This window comes from Parus major, chromosome 1, assembly GCF_001522545.3.
Source record: "Parus major isolate Abel chromosome 1, Parus_major1.1, whole genome shotgun sequence".
NCBI classification, from domain to species: domain Eukaryota; kingdom Metazoa; phylum Chordata; class Aves; order Passeriformes; family Paridae; genus Parus; species Parus major.
In genome coordinates, this window is record NC_031768.1 from 59,293,197 (window position 1) to 59,312,347 (window position 19,151).

Sequence of the window (19,151 nt, forward strand, 5' to 3'; positions counted from 1 at the left end):
AGTTATGTTCAGGGTGTCTTAAATTCTTGCAGCTTTTTACCCTGTTTTTCATTTACTTGTCTGTTTTTATCTTTATAAAATTGGTCATACAGGGCTTCATGCACATTTAGCCTGCAAATGCTGAAGCTGCAGGGATCACTTTTGCCTCTTCAAGAGCCAGCAGCCAGAGAAACACACATAGTAAAACAGAGGAGTTTTTTTATGGGTAACTGGAGGTTCTCCAACATGCTGTCCATCTGCACACTAATGACAAGTGTGTGCCCCCCTCCGAGACATCAACCACAGACAGTGTAAACAGCAGGAGGGTTAATCCACCTGTTTTCCCCAAATGTTAGTGCAGATTTTCTACTCTGATCTTGACAGATTTCGTGAGTGACAATCTGTGCTGTTTTGTTCAGAAACATCTTCCTTGCCATGATCATCAAGAAGTACAGAGCACATACAATGGGCTCATGTCAGCTTTTATTGACACCGAATCTCTCCATAATAAGAAGCAAGAAAAAGTGAAAAATGTCTCATGTCTTGGAAAATTAAATTCTGCATTTCTCAATTGCTGATTTACATGTCTTACCCAGTCTCTGTGGCACCAACATAATTGGCCCTGGCCTGTGTTCTTTCTTCCATTGCTCCAGGTCATCAAGCTCTTTCTTAGCAACTGGGCAGGTATAAAAAGAAATAAATATACAGAAGTTAGAGGAATACTAAAAAGCAGCCATTACTACTAATTGCATGTAATCCTGAAGACCATCCAGGAACTTGATCTCAAGGGATGCAGACACCCCCACAAGAGGTTACACAGTCACTGCAATGATCAGCTAATAAGGCAAACATTTTCCCTAACTTGAGACTGTAATGGTGAGCAACCCCAGGACTCAATCCCAAAAATAAAGCTGAAACAAGCTAGGAGAGTGATAACAGACTGCTTTTTAACCTCTGGGAACCTACAGGTAAGTGCCACAGTATTTACTCCTGCAGGTAATGCAGAAGATGTTACGATGAAGATGTTATTGCTGCATAGAGGGAAATCCTTGTGGTGTAATGCTCCCCAGCAGGGAAATGAAAAGTAATTTTCCCTCCCAACCACATGCTCCCTAAATAAAAACAGGCAGAATGCATGAATCAGCTTCAAATTGAGACACTTCAACATAGGCACCCACATGTGAGATGGGCAGCAAGCTCCCAGGGTAGTCAGTGGAAGTCAATAGAGCTGGGGTGCAGCCATATGCTCTAGGATGGCTGATTTCACTTCTCTATTTGCTGACTGGCAGAGGAAAAAAAACCAATTACTTTCAATAGCAAGGCAAATGAAGCCTATGGAAAGAGGTGCTGTGTTTTACACTAGCACTTGAGTTGCTCTAGGGAGCTGATTTCAGTCTTACTAACTGTATATCCTAATGGCTGGCTATGGCTATCAGAGGCTAACACCAGCCCTCCTCTAAGAGGATAAAGCCAGTATTTGGGTAAGCTTCTAAAGAGACCCAAAAGACAGAGAACAGCTTTTTATTTCACCTTTAAAACAAGCATTTAAGTAGAGACTGCATTCAGTGAGGTCCTGTTTCCACCAGTGTCTGAGACAGAAATGCTTGACATACTTCAGACCTTTCACACTGGTGCCACAAAGTGAAAACAGATCTTTATCACAGCAGCAGCACCTTTGCTGTTAACATTACAGTCAGGTCTAAGATGAACTGCTGCTGTTCTTCCTTCAAAAAGATTTTAAGTCCATTTTCTTTCTTGCAACCAAAGGGAAACCTGACCCATACCAGCCTGCTGGTAAAGCATTTCAGGCAAACTCACAATGTTTGAGAAGAAAGGATTTAATTGCACTGTTTCCTTGAGGACTCAACACATGAGAAATGTTGATTCACATTCCTTCAGCTTTCATGTCTTGCATAAATCAATGCACAGGTGTGTAGGACTGCTCTGTTCAGTCAGTCACCTCTGAATATAGAATTTATTTCACAACTGACCCTTGCTGCAACTTTGCCAATAAAAGATTTCAACATATGCCTGATCTTTCTGGTAGAGGCTTAGTGTGTTCGTTCCTGCTTAGCTACTTTCACCAGCAAGACTCAAAGCCAAGCAAAGTGAACATATATCCACAAATACTTTCCATCTACAATGACTTTTACCAGATTCTGTAAAAGACTCACCTGCAATCCTTAAATGCATGTTCAAGGACCAACAGCGTCTGCAGTTGTTTTTGCTTCCACATGGGAGTATCTTAAATATTTATTTATATTTTTGTTCTTCCTCCTCCTAACCCTGAGACTGTTCAAAGTTACCCAATATTAATTCTACCCTGTAAAAGTTGGATAGAGCTAATTCCAGCAAAATCTTGTAGAAGCCATCGTGAACAGCTCTTGCACTGAAATTACCAAAACACTTCCAAACAAGATTTATTCTCCATGAAGTGAAGCCAGGTGATGAGTCAATATTAAGAAAAGCTACGTGATCATGGAAAATGCTCAGAGCACTGGCATTACTGTCATAGCTGTACATATAAAACCGTTGTAAAAATGAGGATAAAAATCACAAGAGCAATAAAATGCTAAAGCCCTGAAGTTATTCAAGTAGAAATAATGTATTACAAGATTACACAACTGAACTTACTTTGTTGCAACTGTTTTCTTCTCGTTTCATTTGGAGTTACCAAGACATATGGGCCAACACTAAAATGAAAGAATACATTCTTATTTTTCCTGTTTACATAAAATCAGGACTAGAAAGAGTTCCTTCATCAGCAGAGTCAGTTTTCTCCTCTTGTAGCGAACAACTTCATATGAAAACTAGTATTTATTCTGATTCAGCCCTTTAGGAATTTTTGGTAAGTACTCTAGAAATACTTGTTATATTTAGAATTGGCAGCAGATACCAAAGATAATATTTTCAGGAACTTATAACATAGCCTTTGCTGTTCTTATTCAAGACTTACTCTAGACTGCTGACCTCAGATCTCATGCATTTCAAATCAAATCTCTTCCTTGAATCAAAATGTTCCATGTGGAAGACCACTGACTACTGGGAAGAGCACTGGTGCTGGCAGGCCCACCCCTTACCTTGTGGGCACCAAGCACCTTGTGGGCTTAAGCAGTCTGCCCAGAAGCTGCCCAAGGAGTGTGCAAAGTCACACTGTTTGTGATGGACCCAGAGGACTTACTCTCAGCCTGAGCTTCAGTTTCCTTGTCAGTGTTTCATTTTCAGGCACCGGGAATTCCTTGGGCATATTCATCTTTCTGTGTGACTCACTGAATCAGGACAAGGGCCTGTTTTGCCAGAGTTAATTCAAAATGCAGTTGCTGTCTCAAGGAGCTATCGATCTAATGTGACAGCAAAGAGGCAAGACAGGGTTCACAGTGTATTAAGAGACTCGAGGTGATCAAAAGAGTGATGAAAAGATGTCAGTTCCACTTGGAGAAGACAAAGGGTTTTATCTCCATGGTGTATTGTGTGAGTAGGAGTTTACATGGCTCCCACTCAGCAGAAGCTGTGCCATGGGGGTGCAGGTTTACCAGAAATGCACTAAGTAGCAGTTGGCCCCACACATCAGAGTCTTGGCTGGGCTTTATACACACATGTGGACACAAATATTTCATCTGGCTGCATTGCAGGGAAAGCACAGGGAGAACAGCTAGCAAAGAATAATTAGGGGTGAAGGCTGAACCTCTTCAGGAAGGGCCATAGGGAGTGGCTAGAGGACAAACTAGTTAGCAGAGATTGAAGTTGGCAGTGGAAAAGTAATGGAACAATAAGGCCCAAGACTAAGGCTTAAAAGGGGAATGAAAATCATGCAAAAAGATCAAAGCGCCCAAAGCTGCCTGCTGCCATATCAGTGTAATTCAGCATTTGGTAAGAGAGTATTTATATCCAATTACCTCTTTCTCTTTGAAGACTTATTCTAGGAGGATGTGGATTAATTTATGAGATTAAACTAGTAAAGATAGAGCCGTGAGCTTTAATGGTGCCATTTAATATGATCTTTTCCCTTTCTGCCAGCATACTCTGGTGCCCCCGAGATGGTGAGACTGTTCTGCATGTCTCCACTGAATCCCAGACCCTCAAAGGCAGGAGTGAAGAGAGCAGCAATGCCCCGCTGGCATTCACCACACAACTGCAAACATTACTTAAAAGGAGCTTTGACAACACATCTCACTTATGGCATAACATTCCCTATCAGAGATGTTGTTTCAGATTTTTCTCTGTTTGATTGAGTAGTAGCATTTCCAATTTATCCCAAAGTGCCCTTAACAAGCTGCTGCACAATTTATCTGTTTCAAGACTTTTTTAGTAGCTTTTGTTTTTGCTTCAGATATTAAGATCATATTTCTCTCAAGTTCATACACAAAAATTATTAAGTACCTTTTAAACTCCCCTCCCTTCCCTTTGGCAGTGATAAAAGTGGATGAAATTGTGGGTTGCAATGCTACATATCTTCCCCTCCCAAAAATCGATCAGTATAGCTAAGATATCACACTGCTTCACAGCACTAGAGGGCAGAAGAGTTTTTATACCATGTACTTTGATAATTTCAAACAGCATTTGCAGGTTGATTTAAGTTATAATCAATTTTTTTAAAAAAAAAGACCTCAGCTTGTCTGAATGTGTATGAGAAATCATGGTATCAAATCTGGCCCTTTGGGCATTAATCATTTCCTTTATCTGCTTCTGCTTTTTGGCTGGAAGGCTCAGACCCCAGAAGGCCAGGTGGGGCCCATTCTTGTGGTACCTGACAGTGGCCTCATCATCAGCACCTCAGAAGGACTGTGCATGAAATACAGCAAAGATCAATCAGTTTACAAAAGAGGTAGAGGTGACAGTACATTTACCATCTGTTATCCAGAGAGCAGATTAAGAGTCAGTGTGTTTAAAACAGTGCTTATCTAAAAGCCAGACTGGTTTCCATTTTACTGAAAAAAAGGCAAATAAAGTGAGGATGTCAAGTCTCCAGTGGTGGAGGGAAGGGGAGAACAGAACACCAGGTTTTCCTTGCCTTTTATCTAATGCTTTTAGTTATTAGAAATTATAAGAAAAAAAAAAAAAAAAAGGTGGTGGGGAAGCATTATTGAGTTTACCTAACTTTATGGCATTCACCTTGGTCTCTGGAAAGATATGTCAGAGTGTGGATTTGGGTACTGGTATCAGAAATGGCCCTATGCTAAAGGAGGGCAGATTTAGGTAAGATAGTAGGAAGATATTCCTTCGTGTGAGGCTGGTGAAGCACTGGCTTAAGTAAGTAAATGGAGCATGTACATGGTAAGCTTCCTGTGGGAGGGGTGAAAGTCAGGGTACAAACTGGCTTCTTGCCTTTTAACCCTACAGGAGAAGAGCCAGATGAGCTGTTGCCTGAGGAACTCTGCCCTACCAGTTCTAAAACCCACACCTAATATCCCTTATTTTCTTGAGATTCTGTTTTTGAAGGGAGAAAAGATAATACAAAAACCCACCACCAGCTTTCACCTTGTGTTTTTATCGAGTTTGCAGGATATTGTACGTCATTTCTTTGTTCAGGAAAAACCTCTGATCCAGTTAAGCCTATAAAACCCACTACAGCCTGTCAATTTAATATTCCAGTCAGTTTCTAAGTTGCCACAGTAGCCATAAGTCTGGAGCAAATTATCCTACTTACCTGAGGAGCAATTAAGGAAATGTGAAGATTTTAAGCTATCAGCGGTGTGCAGAATTTTGTGCTTTATACCAATATATGAAGTGCTTCAAAATCCACAGACAGAAAAGATTATGAAGAATTTAACTTTACAGTTTCCCTAATAATGATTCTAATTGTTACAAGACTTAAGTGTATCTTTGAGGTAGGGTTGTTTTATAAATACAAATGCAGAAGTCACTGTAAAGGGGAGAAAGAACATCTTACCACAGTTATAGCTCTTCAAAAAAGAAAAATCATCTTCTGCCTTTATGGATCATATTAATCTTGATGAGTGTTTTTTGTTTTATTTTCTCTGCAGAAAATGGGAATGTATTGACTCATTACACAGACTGAACAGATATTAATGAGAGTAAGAAAGTTATAACCCAATAAGACAATGTATCTATATTGAAATTTTTTTAAAAAAGCAACCTCCTATGATTTTTCCAACCTCCTATGATTTTTCAAGCAGATACACATAATATATACCCTTGTATGTAAATACCTAGGTAACAATCTATCATTGTGGTTTAACCCCAGTCAGTAACTAGGCACCACACGGCTGCTCACTCACTCCTCCCCTCATGGGATGGGAGGGAGAGTTAGAAGGTTTAAAGTGAGAAAACTCATGGGTTGAGATAAATACGGGTAAAGCAAAAGCTGCACACAAAAACAAAGCAGGGCCCAGAATAGATTCACCACTTCCCATGGGCAGGCAGGTGTTCCACCATCCTCAGGAAAGCTCCATCACATGTAGTGGTGACTTGGGAAGACAAACACCATCACTTTGTGCATTTCACCCTTCCTCTTCCCCCAGCTGTGTATGCTGAGCATGATGCCATATGTTGTGGGGTACACCTCTGCCAGTTGGGGGTCAGCTGTCCCACAACTCTCACAATTTACTGTGCACCCCCAGCCCTCTCTGGTGGGGTGAGAGGCAGAAAAGGTCCTGGCTCAATGTTAGCCCTGCTCAGCTGTAACAAAAACATCTCTGTGTTATCAACACTTTTGGTCTCAAATCCAAACCGTAACCCCCAGAGTGACTACTAGGAAGAAAATAAGCTCTACTCCAGTCAAAACCAGCACATACAGAGAGAGATATATAACATTTCAGTCAGGAGAAACATGCAATTCAGTCATAGATAATCTGTAATGATTGTTTATACTTTGCCTGATCAGTAACATTAGGAATACCACATCTGAACACTTAAATTCTGATTTGTATGTGTAAGTCTAGTCTGCTAACTAGCTCAAGGACACCTTTTCAGTGCTTACAAGGCATTGACCATAGCAACTTCTGTCCTACGTTCTTTCAGGTTTGTATAAAATGGTTTATTTCTAAAACTGAAAAAACATCTGAGGACTCCTCTTCACTGGTAATAGTTTTTGCAGAGCTGTGCTCTTCAGTTTTCCCTCAAGTCCACTCTAGCCATCTGCCACAGGAGAGATTTTCAAATGAAGTGTGAAATAGTTTAAAGAGTTACAAAAGGAATGGGTGTTACAAACTATTTCCAGTTCCACTGCGTTTTATACCGTGGGTGCATTGGCACATGAATATCACGGAGCTGAAAGCCAAATATCTTGCTCTGCTGGGCAGAGTGCTCTGCATAACAGACAGAAACTAAGTAGAATGAAGTTGGAGAGCAACACAAATGACTAAAGCTTGGGAGGGAGACATGGGTAGATTCAGTCTGAGGAGGGACCTAGGGAAAGATACGAGTGAGATATTGCATTAGATAGTATGTTAAGACTGAATTTAAAAGATAAAAGAGACCAAACTGCCAAAGTCAACTCTTGAATTTCCTTTGAAGATGTAATAACCTGAACTTTGTGTTCCTTTATCAGGAATTGCTTTAAGAGCGGTCAAATCCAGACCACCACAAAGTATTGTTTTCACCAAGGCTCCTGTGCCTGATGAAGCAGCCATATGCTGCTGAGCAGTGCAGAAGCTGCCAAATTAAAGGGCTACAAGATGCCAAAATCCAGCAAGCAGACAACTGTCCTGTAGGTATCCCTATTTTGCAATGCACACACAGCCAGATGCTAATGATAATTGACAGCTACAGTTCTAGACCCCAGCTGAGCAATATGCTCTGTGTCCCAGCAGTGCCATAAGCAGAGCTTGAGGAGAGTGTGCAAACCTTGCATGCAGGCTTGGAGCTCTGGCTTTCCATCTTTATCAGTGGCAGCATCTTACCAGTTTGCAGCTCAGAGGCAAAAGTGATTTACTGGGGCATAGCATTACACACTGTCTTATTCATCCTCACTGTGTGTGTGCAGAAAATGAACTACATTAGCAGAAAATGTTTATCACCAAAAACCTACCTCCATGGATTTTATCCTGTGTTTTCCACGGGCCAGGAATGAACTTAATTACCACAGTTCAAATTATCCCTGGAAGATTATTAAACCAGGATAACTCACTTCTGTGTCTGGTGCCTTTCATTAAGAATAGACAATATTCTTGGCCTTGTGAGGCTTTTGGTTAAAGAAAATACTTAAATCCTGAAGAAGTGAATTTGCAAGGGGGAAGAGTGAGAAGGGAAAGAGCAGCAGAGAGCAGCCCAGGAGAAAGCAAGAGTCAGAAATCTGCAGGAAAGAAACAGACCTGAGGTTGTGCTGTTACCCACACTCTTGTAGAGAAATTCTTGAAGTTAAAATTTGGTCCAAAGACTAAAACTTAAACTTGGAACTGAATTTCTAACAGTTTAGATGAGGCTCAGACTCAGCAGCTTGTTGTGGTCTTGGCACATCAGAAAGAAGGGCAGGTGCTTCAGCCAGTACTCTGTTTTGGACAATCTCAACCAGCTTCTAATGATCCAAGGAAATTGCCACCCTGAGGGATCAAATGCTGTCAGCCCACACTTGGCCCACAGCACAGCTTTCCCTCCTCTGAAAACAGTAATGTGCTATTAGTCAGCCTGTGCTTGTGGTCAGATTACACCAAAGGGGCAGATTTCACTGTGGCAGTGTTGTAGATCAGCATCAGACCCAGCAAAGTCTAGAAAAGCCAGACATGGCCAGGCTCATGCTGTCCTAGGGCAGCTCAGTTCCCTCAGTGCAGCACCGTGTCAGGGATGTAGGGAGCATGCCAGAGCCAGCAGGAGCCCCGGGTAATCCCTAGCTGTGAGAATCATGGCACATCGTAAGTGGGCAGGCCAGGCGCTGGGCTTGGCAACACCAAGGGCTGAGCTGAGCTATCCCCTGCAGAGGTGTGCAAGTATTGCATGTCAGGCTTGCCAGCATGCCGGGAGAGCTCCACAGGTCAGATGCCATGTCACATGAACACTGAGATTTGAAGCTAGTGGCATGTTCATCTCTGCTTCCTCCCTTTTCTTTTCAACAATATATTTCCTCCTCTGCTGTCTCAGCATCAGAGAATTTGTCCTTACATCGCCCCTGCCCAAACGCAGCATCCTCCAATACATTCCTTATTCATCATCTCACCACTACTCCTCATCAAGCTATGCATCAAGAGAACATATCAGGGCTTGTGCAAAACAATCTCTTCCAAAAAAATCTTCTAATACAGAATTTGGAAGGACTTCCTTCCCTCCCCCAGGCACTATACAGAACAGCAACCCCCACAGTCCAGACTAACAGCAGAGTTATTGTCTTACATAGACCCTGCCACCAATCCTGTGCCTGGAGAAAGGCTGGCTACTGACCACAGGAAAGGCAGGCATCTCTGAATTGCTCCACTGGGTTGTAAACATTAGTACATCAGCCTGAAAGACAGAGCTGGGAGATTTCTCCTGTGCAGCAAGTGGAAAGCTAAACTCTGAACAGATTTTCTATAATTCAAATTACCTGTCTTGCACTCCCACCAGTGCCTGGGCAGTGGGCAAAACAATCATTTTGCTAAAAATGTACCTACAGTGCTGTAGACTTTTTTTTTTTTTATTTTAAAGAAACTTCATTAAAGAAAAAAGAAAATCAGAACTGCTAAGTATAGTCTGTCAGCAAAAGGATGAGGGGTCTTATAACAACATAGATATTTTGGTTTTTTTGGTTTTTTGTTTTGTTTTAAATTCAGGATTAAGATTGGAAAAGGAAGGAAAGAAAGCACTGATAGATTTGGCTCCAGCAATCAAAGAATACAATTTCTCGAGTCAAGCACTCTACCAAGTTCACTCTCCTTTCAAACAAAATGATGAGGGACTGTTACCAGCTGTGCAGCAATATATCTTCAGGCTTTATTATTTTGAATTTCAGTTTTTAATGGATTTTACCAGAACCAGTATTATTCCTGGCAGCTTTAAAGGCGCTAAAGGCAGACTGCTGAATGGGGGCAGCAGTTTCTTTTTCAGTCACTAGCTATAGTTCACTCTCTAATTTCCCCACTTTCCTCCACCTTTCTTCTGTACAGACTTTTGTTTCTGAATAGGTATGAACGGGGGCAATTTGGGAATTTGCTTTCCTCAAGTTAATTTCATGGCACTTAGCAGACAAAGTGAAGCCACTTAAATGCAAGCTTATTATATGCAGTTTCAAGTTCTTGTCATCCTGGTGACTTTTTTGTCCATGCATGGCCTGAAACCACATTCTATGTATAACTGGATGGCGATCTGCAAAATGTGACTTCAATTTTGCATTTGAACAAGCATTTTTCTTGATAAAGACCATTTTATTGTCACTTCTCGTCCTTGATATATCATAGAAGGGTTTTTCCAAATCAAAACTACCCTGTAATATCACCTTTCCACCTTGCATTTTTAATAGTCCAGTTTGAATATTGAGCACTGAACAGGACTGCAACATGCTGCATCCCACACATATTTCTTGTATCCAATCTAAACAAAAGGTCCCCTGATCCAACCCTAAGATGCTCCTGAGATGTTTTCCCACTGCCAATTTCTCTCACAGCCTGAGACAGAGAGTTTGCATGGAAACAATTTACACAGAGCCTTTAAAAGAGACTCCAACTCCTGCTTTGCTGGCAGCAAAACCATATGCCTGTCTGTTTCCAAAAAATAGCAAGCAGAAGCTGGAATAGAGACACTACTTGGCACAGAGGCATCCTATTTGGGCCCCTCATGTTCCCTCTGCTATGCATATTCCAGAAATCCTTTAGTAATGCTAGTCTGAGCTTTTTTTTTCTCCTACTGTCACCCCATGACTTCAGCTCTCCAACTGCTCTTGTTATCCCAGAGCCTGAAAACATGGACCACTCTGAAGGTGTCCCAGTATTTTAGTTTTAAAGGTCATATTAAAATGGGTTGGTGGCTAAAAAGGTGAGTCAGCTTTATCACTGCCAAAATGATATTTTAATCTGAAATCTTTCTTGAAATGTAACTTGAGCAAATAAACAAAGTAAAAATGAATGAAACAATTTTTTTTTTCCTTAAGAATAAAGATCTCCGCTCTTCTGTTTCAGTATTTCAGATGCTGTCTTCTCCTTTGATCTGTGTTAGTTAAGGAAATTGCAGTTTAAGTGGCTTCATCCCATTCAAATGCCTGGTAGCATCCCCCTTCTCAAGGGACAGATGCAAACCCCACTCTCTTTCACTACATTTTTTGAGTACATACTACATGGTTTCTGTTTCAACCTGCCTTTCCCCTATCCCTCTTCTCATTAACTGAATACTAATGCAGATTTTAATTTGTACATCTAAGATTTAGGAACTAATTCTTTGTTAGAACTTTATGAACTCACAGAGAGAATCTTTTCACATGCAAAAAATACTACTTAGCCTTTGCAGTGGATGCACACCAGCTTTATGTCTGCAAGAAATCGTGCAAGATGAAAGAGGGAACAGTAATTATACGTGCCCTGGCCTTAAATTCTGCAGGGAGCTCTGGCAAACCAATTGATTAATTATTCACCTAACCCATACCAGGAGGTTTGTATGCCAGACAAAAACTGGGTAAAGGCAGTCATGCCAATTGAAAAACTCCCACTAGCCCTGCTGCCCCCTCCTCCCCACAAAGAAAATCTAAACAGCAACAAAATGCATACATCACAACTACATAAACAAACTGGGGCTGTCCTTGCTCTACTGTGGATACCTGGCACTGTGAGAGCAGGCAAGACAGAGCATTTTTCACATTTAGAAGTGGCAGAAAACAAACAGACTCTAACTAAGGAATTGCTGTTTGCTCTCCTGAAAGTCAGACATTAAAGCACTGATGGATTTTAAAGGGGCTCAGCTCTTAATAGTCCCTGTGTCATTACTACCTAACAGGCAAGCATTCATGGGTTTCAATGGAAAGCTGCTGATCTCTGCTCACCATAAGCTGCCTGCCACCTCCTTCACAGGTGGCTCCACCTTCTTCACCCAGAAAGAAGGGAAAGGAAACTGAAACAGTTTGCAGTTTTGCCAGCTGCACTTTGAAAACCGGAAAAAAAATAAGCAAGCTAAGCAAAGTCAGCACATAACAATAATGACAATCTTAGCATTATATGCACTGTTACTGAGAACTCAGAAAAAGCACATTTGGGGAAAAAGACTAAACACTTAGCTATGGTCATCTACACATATTTAGATTAAACACATATGCATAAAATACACACACACACAGAGCTTTCAGTTTCTAATCTGTATTATATCTGCAAGACACAGTTCATGCAAGCTATCGCAGGATTGCCACTGGAAATCCAGAGATGGACTAAGCATAGATTCCAATAAAGCATAAAATAAAATCAAGAGTTGAGTCTTTGGTTTTAGTTTTGTCAGCATGAAGTTTCTGGAAGCTGTTCTGTGTCCTTGACTGCATTCTGAGCAGTGCTGGAATGCAGCCTGTATTCATCTCTTAAGCTAAAGTAAGTATTTTTAGACTTTCCAAGATGAAATATTAGGAGAAACAGAAAGCAAGGAGGTAGAACCAGATTTGAAATTTCACTTTGAAAAAAGATGCCAAGAAACAGACACCACATATTCCAGTATCCAAGGTACAGAGCTGGCCACACAGCACAGGGTGTAAGCCATGCCACCAAGAAGCCTGCCAGAACAATTCAGGTCTCATGTAGGAAGCTTCAAGAAGATGACGACATGCTGCTTGCGTGCTCAGCCACATTTATGTTCTCTATAAAGTATTTACACTCTTAAAGGTGTACACTTCGAGTAAGCTGGAGAGCTGACACCCAGTACAGGTGAACCATCTTAGTCCTTGTTACTTACTGCCGATGTTGCTGCTGTGGGTGGGCTGATGCTTGGCCTCTTTGTTTCTCTTCAGATGCTGTCAGCTTCTGGGCATTTTCACCTTTCTCCATTTCACTGTTGCCGTGCCAGGGGTTACTCTTAGAGGAAGATGGAGTATAGGTGGCAGTAGCTGTCCTGTACCTGCTGCCTTCCTTCCATTCCCCAACCCCAGACATGGCTTTACAAGTACCTTCCCTTGATAGAAACCGTATAGCTGCTACAGCTAGGGAGACATTCAAAACTTTAGAGTTACCACAAATCAGTTTCAATTCCTGGTAAGCACCTCCCCTTCCTGAACTTTTGACTGGCAGGCATGCCAATACATGTACTGCTTTCTGAGGATCCTCCAGCTGAAACTGAAGTTTCATCATCTCAATCACAGCACCCAGGCAGAAAGGGAGTCAGAAGGTGACAGCAAAGCTGATCTGTGCTAATAAACCAGGTGACAACAGAAGCAAGGGGAGATCTGACATTTTTCTGATATATTTCTGACATATATTTCTGACATATTTCTGACATACATTTCTGATATATTTCTGACTTTTTTTTTTAACCCAGCCCTTCCCTGTGACAGAGTGAATAACTCCTTGGGGTGTTATGACCCACCCCTGAAGGTGAAGGTAACCCAGGTTGTAGAAGCAGGGCCTGGCGGCTCTGAAGATATCAGAATGTAAAGGAAAGATAGTAACCCCCCCTCCTCTTTAGTATGGTAATGACCCTTGCAATTAGCCAATAGCACCTAGCTGTGATGAAAGCTGATGGGAGTAACACAGTGGACCTAGGTTATAAAATGTCAAATTCTCTATCAATAAACACCATTTTGCCATCCATCACATTGATGCCTTGTGTGCAAAAGGACTGAGTGGCCTGGGTGTGGCTACCGTGCTGCTCTTGAACCAGGGTGTCTGCCTTGCTTAGAAGACAACACCAGGTTTTTAATAGATCTCTTGGGGCAGGTTTGAGTAAAAAAACACTGAATGATCAGTGTTTGCAAATATATATATATATATATATATATATATACACATATGTATGTATATATGTATATATGTATGAACAATTTGGTTGCAATGGAAAGCAGCTATATAGCCATTTTTGGTTACTATTATCTACAGTAATATGAAAATATGAAAGCATAAAGATATAAATTAAAATGTGCAAGAGTTAAAAAAGGAAGAAAGAGAAAGGAAGCCTAAGAGTAGGAAGATACATAACAACCACCCCTGGATTTACAATGAGACTTGAGTGTTGCTGTTGGTCGAAGTGATGATTGAAGGTCTTGATCCATTGATGGGGGATGTGTGTAAGAGTGGGCAATTTGGCGTGGTGAAAAGCACCATCCTGTCTCCACAAGATCTGTTTCCCATTGGCCTCAAAGCCCAGCTTGCAGACTCTGACAGTTATATGTTCACCCCCTCTGTCTTATGCAGACCAGAGGTTTGCCACTACACACCCAAAAACTCGTCTCTTTCTTGGGGGATTACAAATGTGGCCTCAGCAAAGCACCCTGGTGCCTTCATAAATGGATGTTTTTTTTGAAGCATAGTCCAGTCTCTCACAAGGGATTTTTCTGGATTCTATTTTGCATGAGTGTATAAAGAAAGATGTAAAATAAACTAAAAACTAACCTTCAGATAAATCTCAATGCAGTGGTCTGAAAAATTCTAATTCAGCCTTTCAATTCTGCTCAATCAGAAAACTTCTTTACTTTGACTTTCCTAATTCTACCTGAATAGAGGAAAAATACATGATCCACTTATTAAAAATAGAGATCCTCTGAGTGATGACATCTAACCAGTGGTAGTGTGTCCATGGGATCTGCAGGGCTGGGGATAACCAGCAACCTTCTTAATATCATAAGTAAATAAAAGATGTTTGGCAACTTCTAAGGCAAATGAAAAAGAGCTAGCAGTGCTACTCGAGGTAAACTCAGCAGAGCTAAGGAGATCCAGCTCTGCACATGTAGATCTCATCCCTCTTTGTCCTCAGCTGATCAAGCTGCACTAAAAACACACCACTGGCCAGGTGTCCTGACTTCCCAGACCACCTAGGTCTTAACAGCACTCTCCACACATGCAGGGGAAGGAGTAAAGTAAAATGCCATATGGAAAGCCACAGGCTGCCTGATGGTTATAATGCTTCTTGGGACCCTGACACCGCAGCTCACCTCCCAGAGCTTCCATATCCACAAGGTTGCATCTCCTAGGGCTGCCCCAAGAAGGCAGCACCAATAGTCTCTCCCTCCCCCTGTCCCTCCTAACATGCTCTGCAGAAGAGACGATCTTCATTTGTACACAAATCATTCTTCAGACTTTGGAGACTGCAAGGGCAGTGTGCTGTAAAGGGATGGACTGGTGCACAGTCCCTTGCATCACTTCCCTTCACAAATATATATATATATATATATATTTAATGTACCAGGTGCTAGCAAATGAAAGCAAGCATGAAGCTTATTTCCTTCTGTAGAACTGCAGGGTCAATACAGGAGATGCAGAAGCACTAGAAGTAGCACAGAAATTATAGCAAAGTCATGTCTGATGACTGCAAAGATTTGTGGGATAACAGCTGTGCCTACAGACACCCTATCTGGTAAAAATCCAGCTTTGACATCTGGAGTGTTCTTATCCACGCAGATTGATGTCTTAATAACCCATATTTAATTACAAAAATTGATTATAATTAATGTGGACACTGCTGCTGTGTCTTCAATCCTATAACCCTATATTGTTATATAAAATTCAGATCTAGTGTCATTTTCCTGTTGAAATTTAGAAACTTTTGGGCTGAAAACAGTAACTGTAGAATCTAAATATTTATAACTAAATTGCTCAAAAAAATGGGATGTGATATGAACCCAAGCACTAGAAGCTTGATCACTTCTGTTTTTTCAATCCCCATTTATTTCATAGCTCTGTTGTGAACAATCCAAACTAACTCTGTCCAGGACAGCATCCAGGTTTGGCTCTAAGGATGGTTCATGCAAGACATGACTCTCAGACAGTCAGTATTAACAAGTGTACCAGATTTACTTTATCCACCCTAAACATCTCTTCTTCACTATCCCAGCAATCTTAAACTCAACCCACAGCCTTTGTGTAATACTCCAGTGTATCATTCATCAGCCCTTCAGTTTCGTGCTACTCAACCACAACATCTCACAGGCTGCAACCCAGCTCTTACCTTGCTTAAGATGCATTGAGCTGAAATATCCCCAAAATAATAATCAAGCTCTAGCATCATGGCAATACCACCTAAGGCTGTCAGGACACTTGCAGTTTGGTAAGGACGTGCATATTGCCTTCACTAGGATCAACCCAGCCACTTAGCTACTTCTAGCCTAGTGGAGGCTAGTCTTGGGCAGCATATATATGAGACTGTACTAGATGTATTTAGGAAAAAGGATCAGTCTCCAGCCCTGTTTTATTTAGTGTCATAGATGTTAAATAAACACTAAAACGTCAGACCAATGTATTCAGTCTCCTGAAACGTGCAAACACCACCAAATTTCAGCCCTTCCCAAATCTTCCATAAGGATTTTAATTCGGTACTTTTATTTTTCTAGACCCACAAAATACTGGCTGCCAATTCTACCTGAGGGGCTGTATTTATATTTTGTTGTTTCAGATCCCTAACTGGATCTGAGGCTGTGATGCACTGGCCCTTGCTATCAAGTGAGCACTCACACAGCTAGTGTGAGGACTCCTCCCTCCCCACCAGTAGGAGAGGGGAGAAAACAGGAAAAGGAGAAAGAAAATTAATTTGTTGAAATAAAGCCTTTTTGTCTGTAAAGCTCTATTGCCTTCAGCTATTAACAACTATTTTTTTCTTTTATTTTGTGGGAGAAAGACAGAAAATGATCTTTCTTTAGCTCTGAGAAAATTCCTCAGTGGACATGTGAAATATTAAGAATTGTCATATTCCCTCCCTCACCTGTGTTTCTCATGAAGTTGCAATAATAAACCAAAATAACTTCTGTGGAGGAACATTTTGTATTAAACCTTTATTTCCAACTTTGCAGCACAATGAACTATACCAAAAATGAGAGGTATCAGAGACATTTTCTCACTATAAAGGATCTGGGTCAGCCATGTCATCATTTGTTTGGGAATTGTTAGATAGGATAAAACTCTCTTCAATGAAAGAAATAGTAAGTATTAAACCCCCCATGAAATTAAACCACTGTAATGTTCCCTATCTTTTTTTCCTTGAAGACAACTGTTCATTCTTCATTATTTCACTGGTTGGTTTATGGCATTTTAAGGTTTTGTATTTTAAGGGTTATTTTTTTTCCACAACTACTGACACGTTTCATTAAAAGCTAAGATTTTTATTTAACCCAAAGATATTAGAAGCCTAAAGCCTGAAGAAAAACATCAAACTGAAGGAGACCTTTGAAAGGACAGCCAGGACAGGCAAGCTTTTTTACAGCCCACTCTCTATTTTTCTCAGAAGCCAGGAAATGGTATCATTTCATATCAGAAGGCCTTGGTTACTGGAGAAATGCTTTTTTCCTTTGTCATCAGCACTAAAACACTTAGTCCAACAGCTGGATTTAATGCTCAAGGGTTCACATACAAAGCTTTTTCCCCTGGATATTTTGTCTAAGTAGGTAAGACACATAGCTGAATGTACTACAGAGCATATTCAGTAATTGATGATTGGGAACATATCCCTATATTTTAGAGCAATGGCAAATGATGGCAAATATCCCTAGAGGAGTATCTATAATTAGAAATGCTTATAGAGTTGTTATACTGTGGTGGCAAAATAAGAATTGAATTTTTAGAGGTGCATTTTACCCATGTTTTCCTGACTGAGTACTTTACCTTGCTGTACAATTAGTCTGATTGCTTTCTGCAGGGTTGATAGCACTAATTGTTACAGCTGTGGGTGCTGGAGAAGAGAAATTTCTCTGCTCCCTGGAGAGGAGCCCCAGGAGGAGGGTAAAATGTCAACATTTGGTTTAGATTTATTCTTGTTTAGATTGAGGACTGGAATTTGTCAGGTTCAGCAGAAAGAATGCCATTAGCTTTGACAAGTGCGTGTGTGTGGATTTGTTGGGTAATCTATTTAGGAGATGTAAAATGCTGCACACACTTCCCATTTTATTGCGAAAAGCTGAAATTGACGGTACCTGTCAAAAGCTATCATCTTCCATTCTCTAAAAGAAAATTGACCCTTGCTTTCTCTACAGTATCCTTCAGCATTACAGCAGGTCCACCTCTCCTTTAGCTAATACTGCTTCAGCAAACAGAAGTGGGGATTGAAAATATAATTAACTGAAGTCCAGAATTTGCTGTATTGATGCCCAGTGGCTGAAGATTATTGCCACATTTTAGGAGCAACTTTTTATCCAGAAGAGCACTATACATATCTATATTTCTACATAAATAATAAAGTAGGGTTGTTTAAAAGGTCTGATGTTACAAAAACAATCAGGACTACAAATAAATGTTTTATACCATTAAAAATGCCTGCAAAAATCTATTGGATAAGGCAAAATTAACTGGTAAACTGCACAAACGGTATCAGAAACAAAAACCTCTAAGAGTTATTGTTCCCGCTGTGTGTCTAGAAGGAAAATCCTTGAGAAGACTGGCAATATTAAAATAGTATTTGCAATATTCCTGAATAGATCTTTTTCTTAACAGCTCTTAAAGCATAGATTTACTTATTCACAAAAGCTATGTAAGCTTTTTGGCATATCTACCATCTTCTTCAAGGAATAATTATACTCTTTAAATTCCTAAAGCCCGTGATTAGTTCCAGCTTAGGATTTTATATAATATACTACTTTGTGGTACCTAGTCAACCAAAGGTGTCATACAGACAATTATAGTGTCTAGAAAGAACATTACATTCTTTATTGTGTTGTTTCCAAATACGTTACCTAAAAAAATCAGTAGAAGTCCACAGCTCATGCCTCTTTTTACTTTTATAGTATATTGTGGTAATTAAATACTCAAATGCTTGCAGGAGAATTAACTCTTCCAACTTCTAATACTGGCTGGGAAGATTTATTCTTCATTCATTTGTATGCACATGACAATTCAGCAAGGCTCAAGTACTGACTTTTCCAGTTTTATATGATATGCCTCATGATTTCCTTGATAACTTTCAATTATACTCTCTTCTCTGCCTGACCTCAGAAACTTTTAATCTTTAGGATGAAACTTTGGTGCCTGCCATTCTAATTTCACTGATCGGGTGAAATGTTCTTTCCTAGGAACATTTACAGGTTCTTAGGAAATTCTCAGTGCTAAAAATCCCAAACACACACATGCTCCTTGTTATCAATTTCACAAGATTTAACCTGATATCCATTTCTAGATTCTCCTTCATTCCTGACAGAGACTCTTGCCAGC

The 19,151-nt window shown here is 40.5% G+C and overlaps 1 protein-coding gene across 2 annotated transcripts in view; it reads right to left on the reverse strand.

Annotated features, from left to right (window-relative positions):
• EPSTI1 (epithelial stromal interaction 1) overlaps positions 1-13,054 on the reverse strand; it is a 55,089-nt gene extending 42,035 nt beyond the window's left edge. For both annotated transcript variants that reach the window (XM_015645931.2, XM_015645923.2), the window contains exons 1-3: positions 12,766-13,054; positions 2,614-2,672; positions 572-655 (exon numbers count right to left, since the gene is read on the reverse strand). In XM_015645931.2, the coding sequence (XP_015501417.1) occupies positions 572-655; positions 2,614-2,672; positions 12,766-12,962 (340 nt within the window). In that variant the 5' untranslated portion in view covers positions 12,963-13,054. The remainder of the gene's footprint in view (positions 1-571; positions 656-2,613; positions 2,673-12,765) is intronic.
• Positions 13,055-19,151: the final 6,097 nt, after the last annotated feature.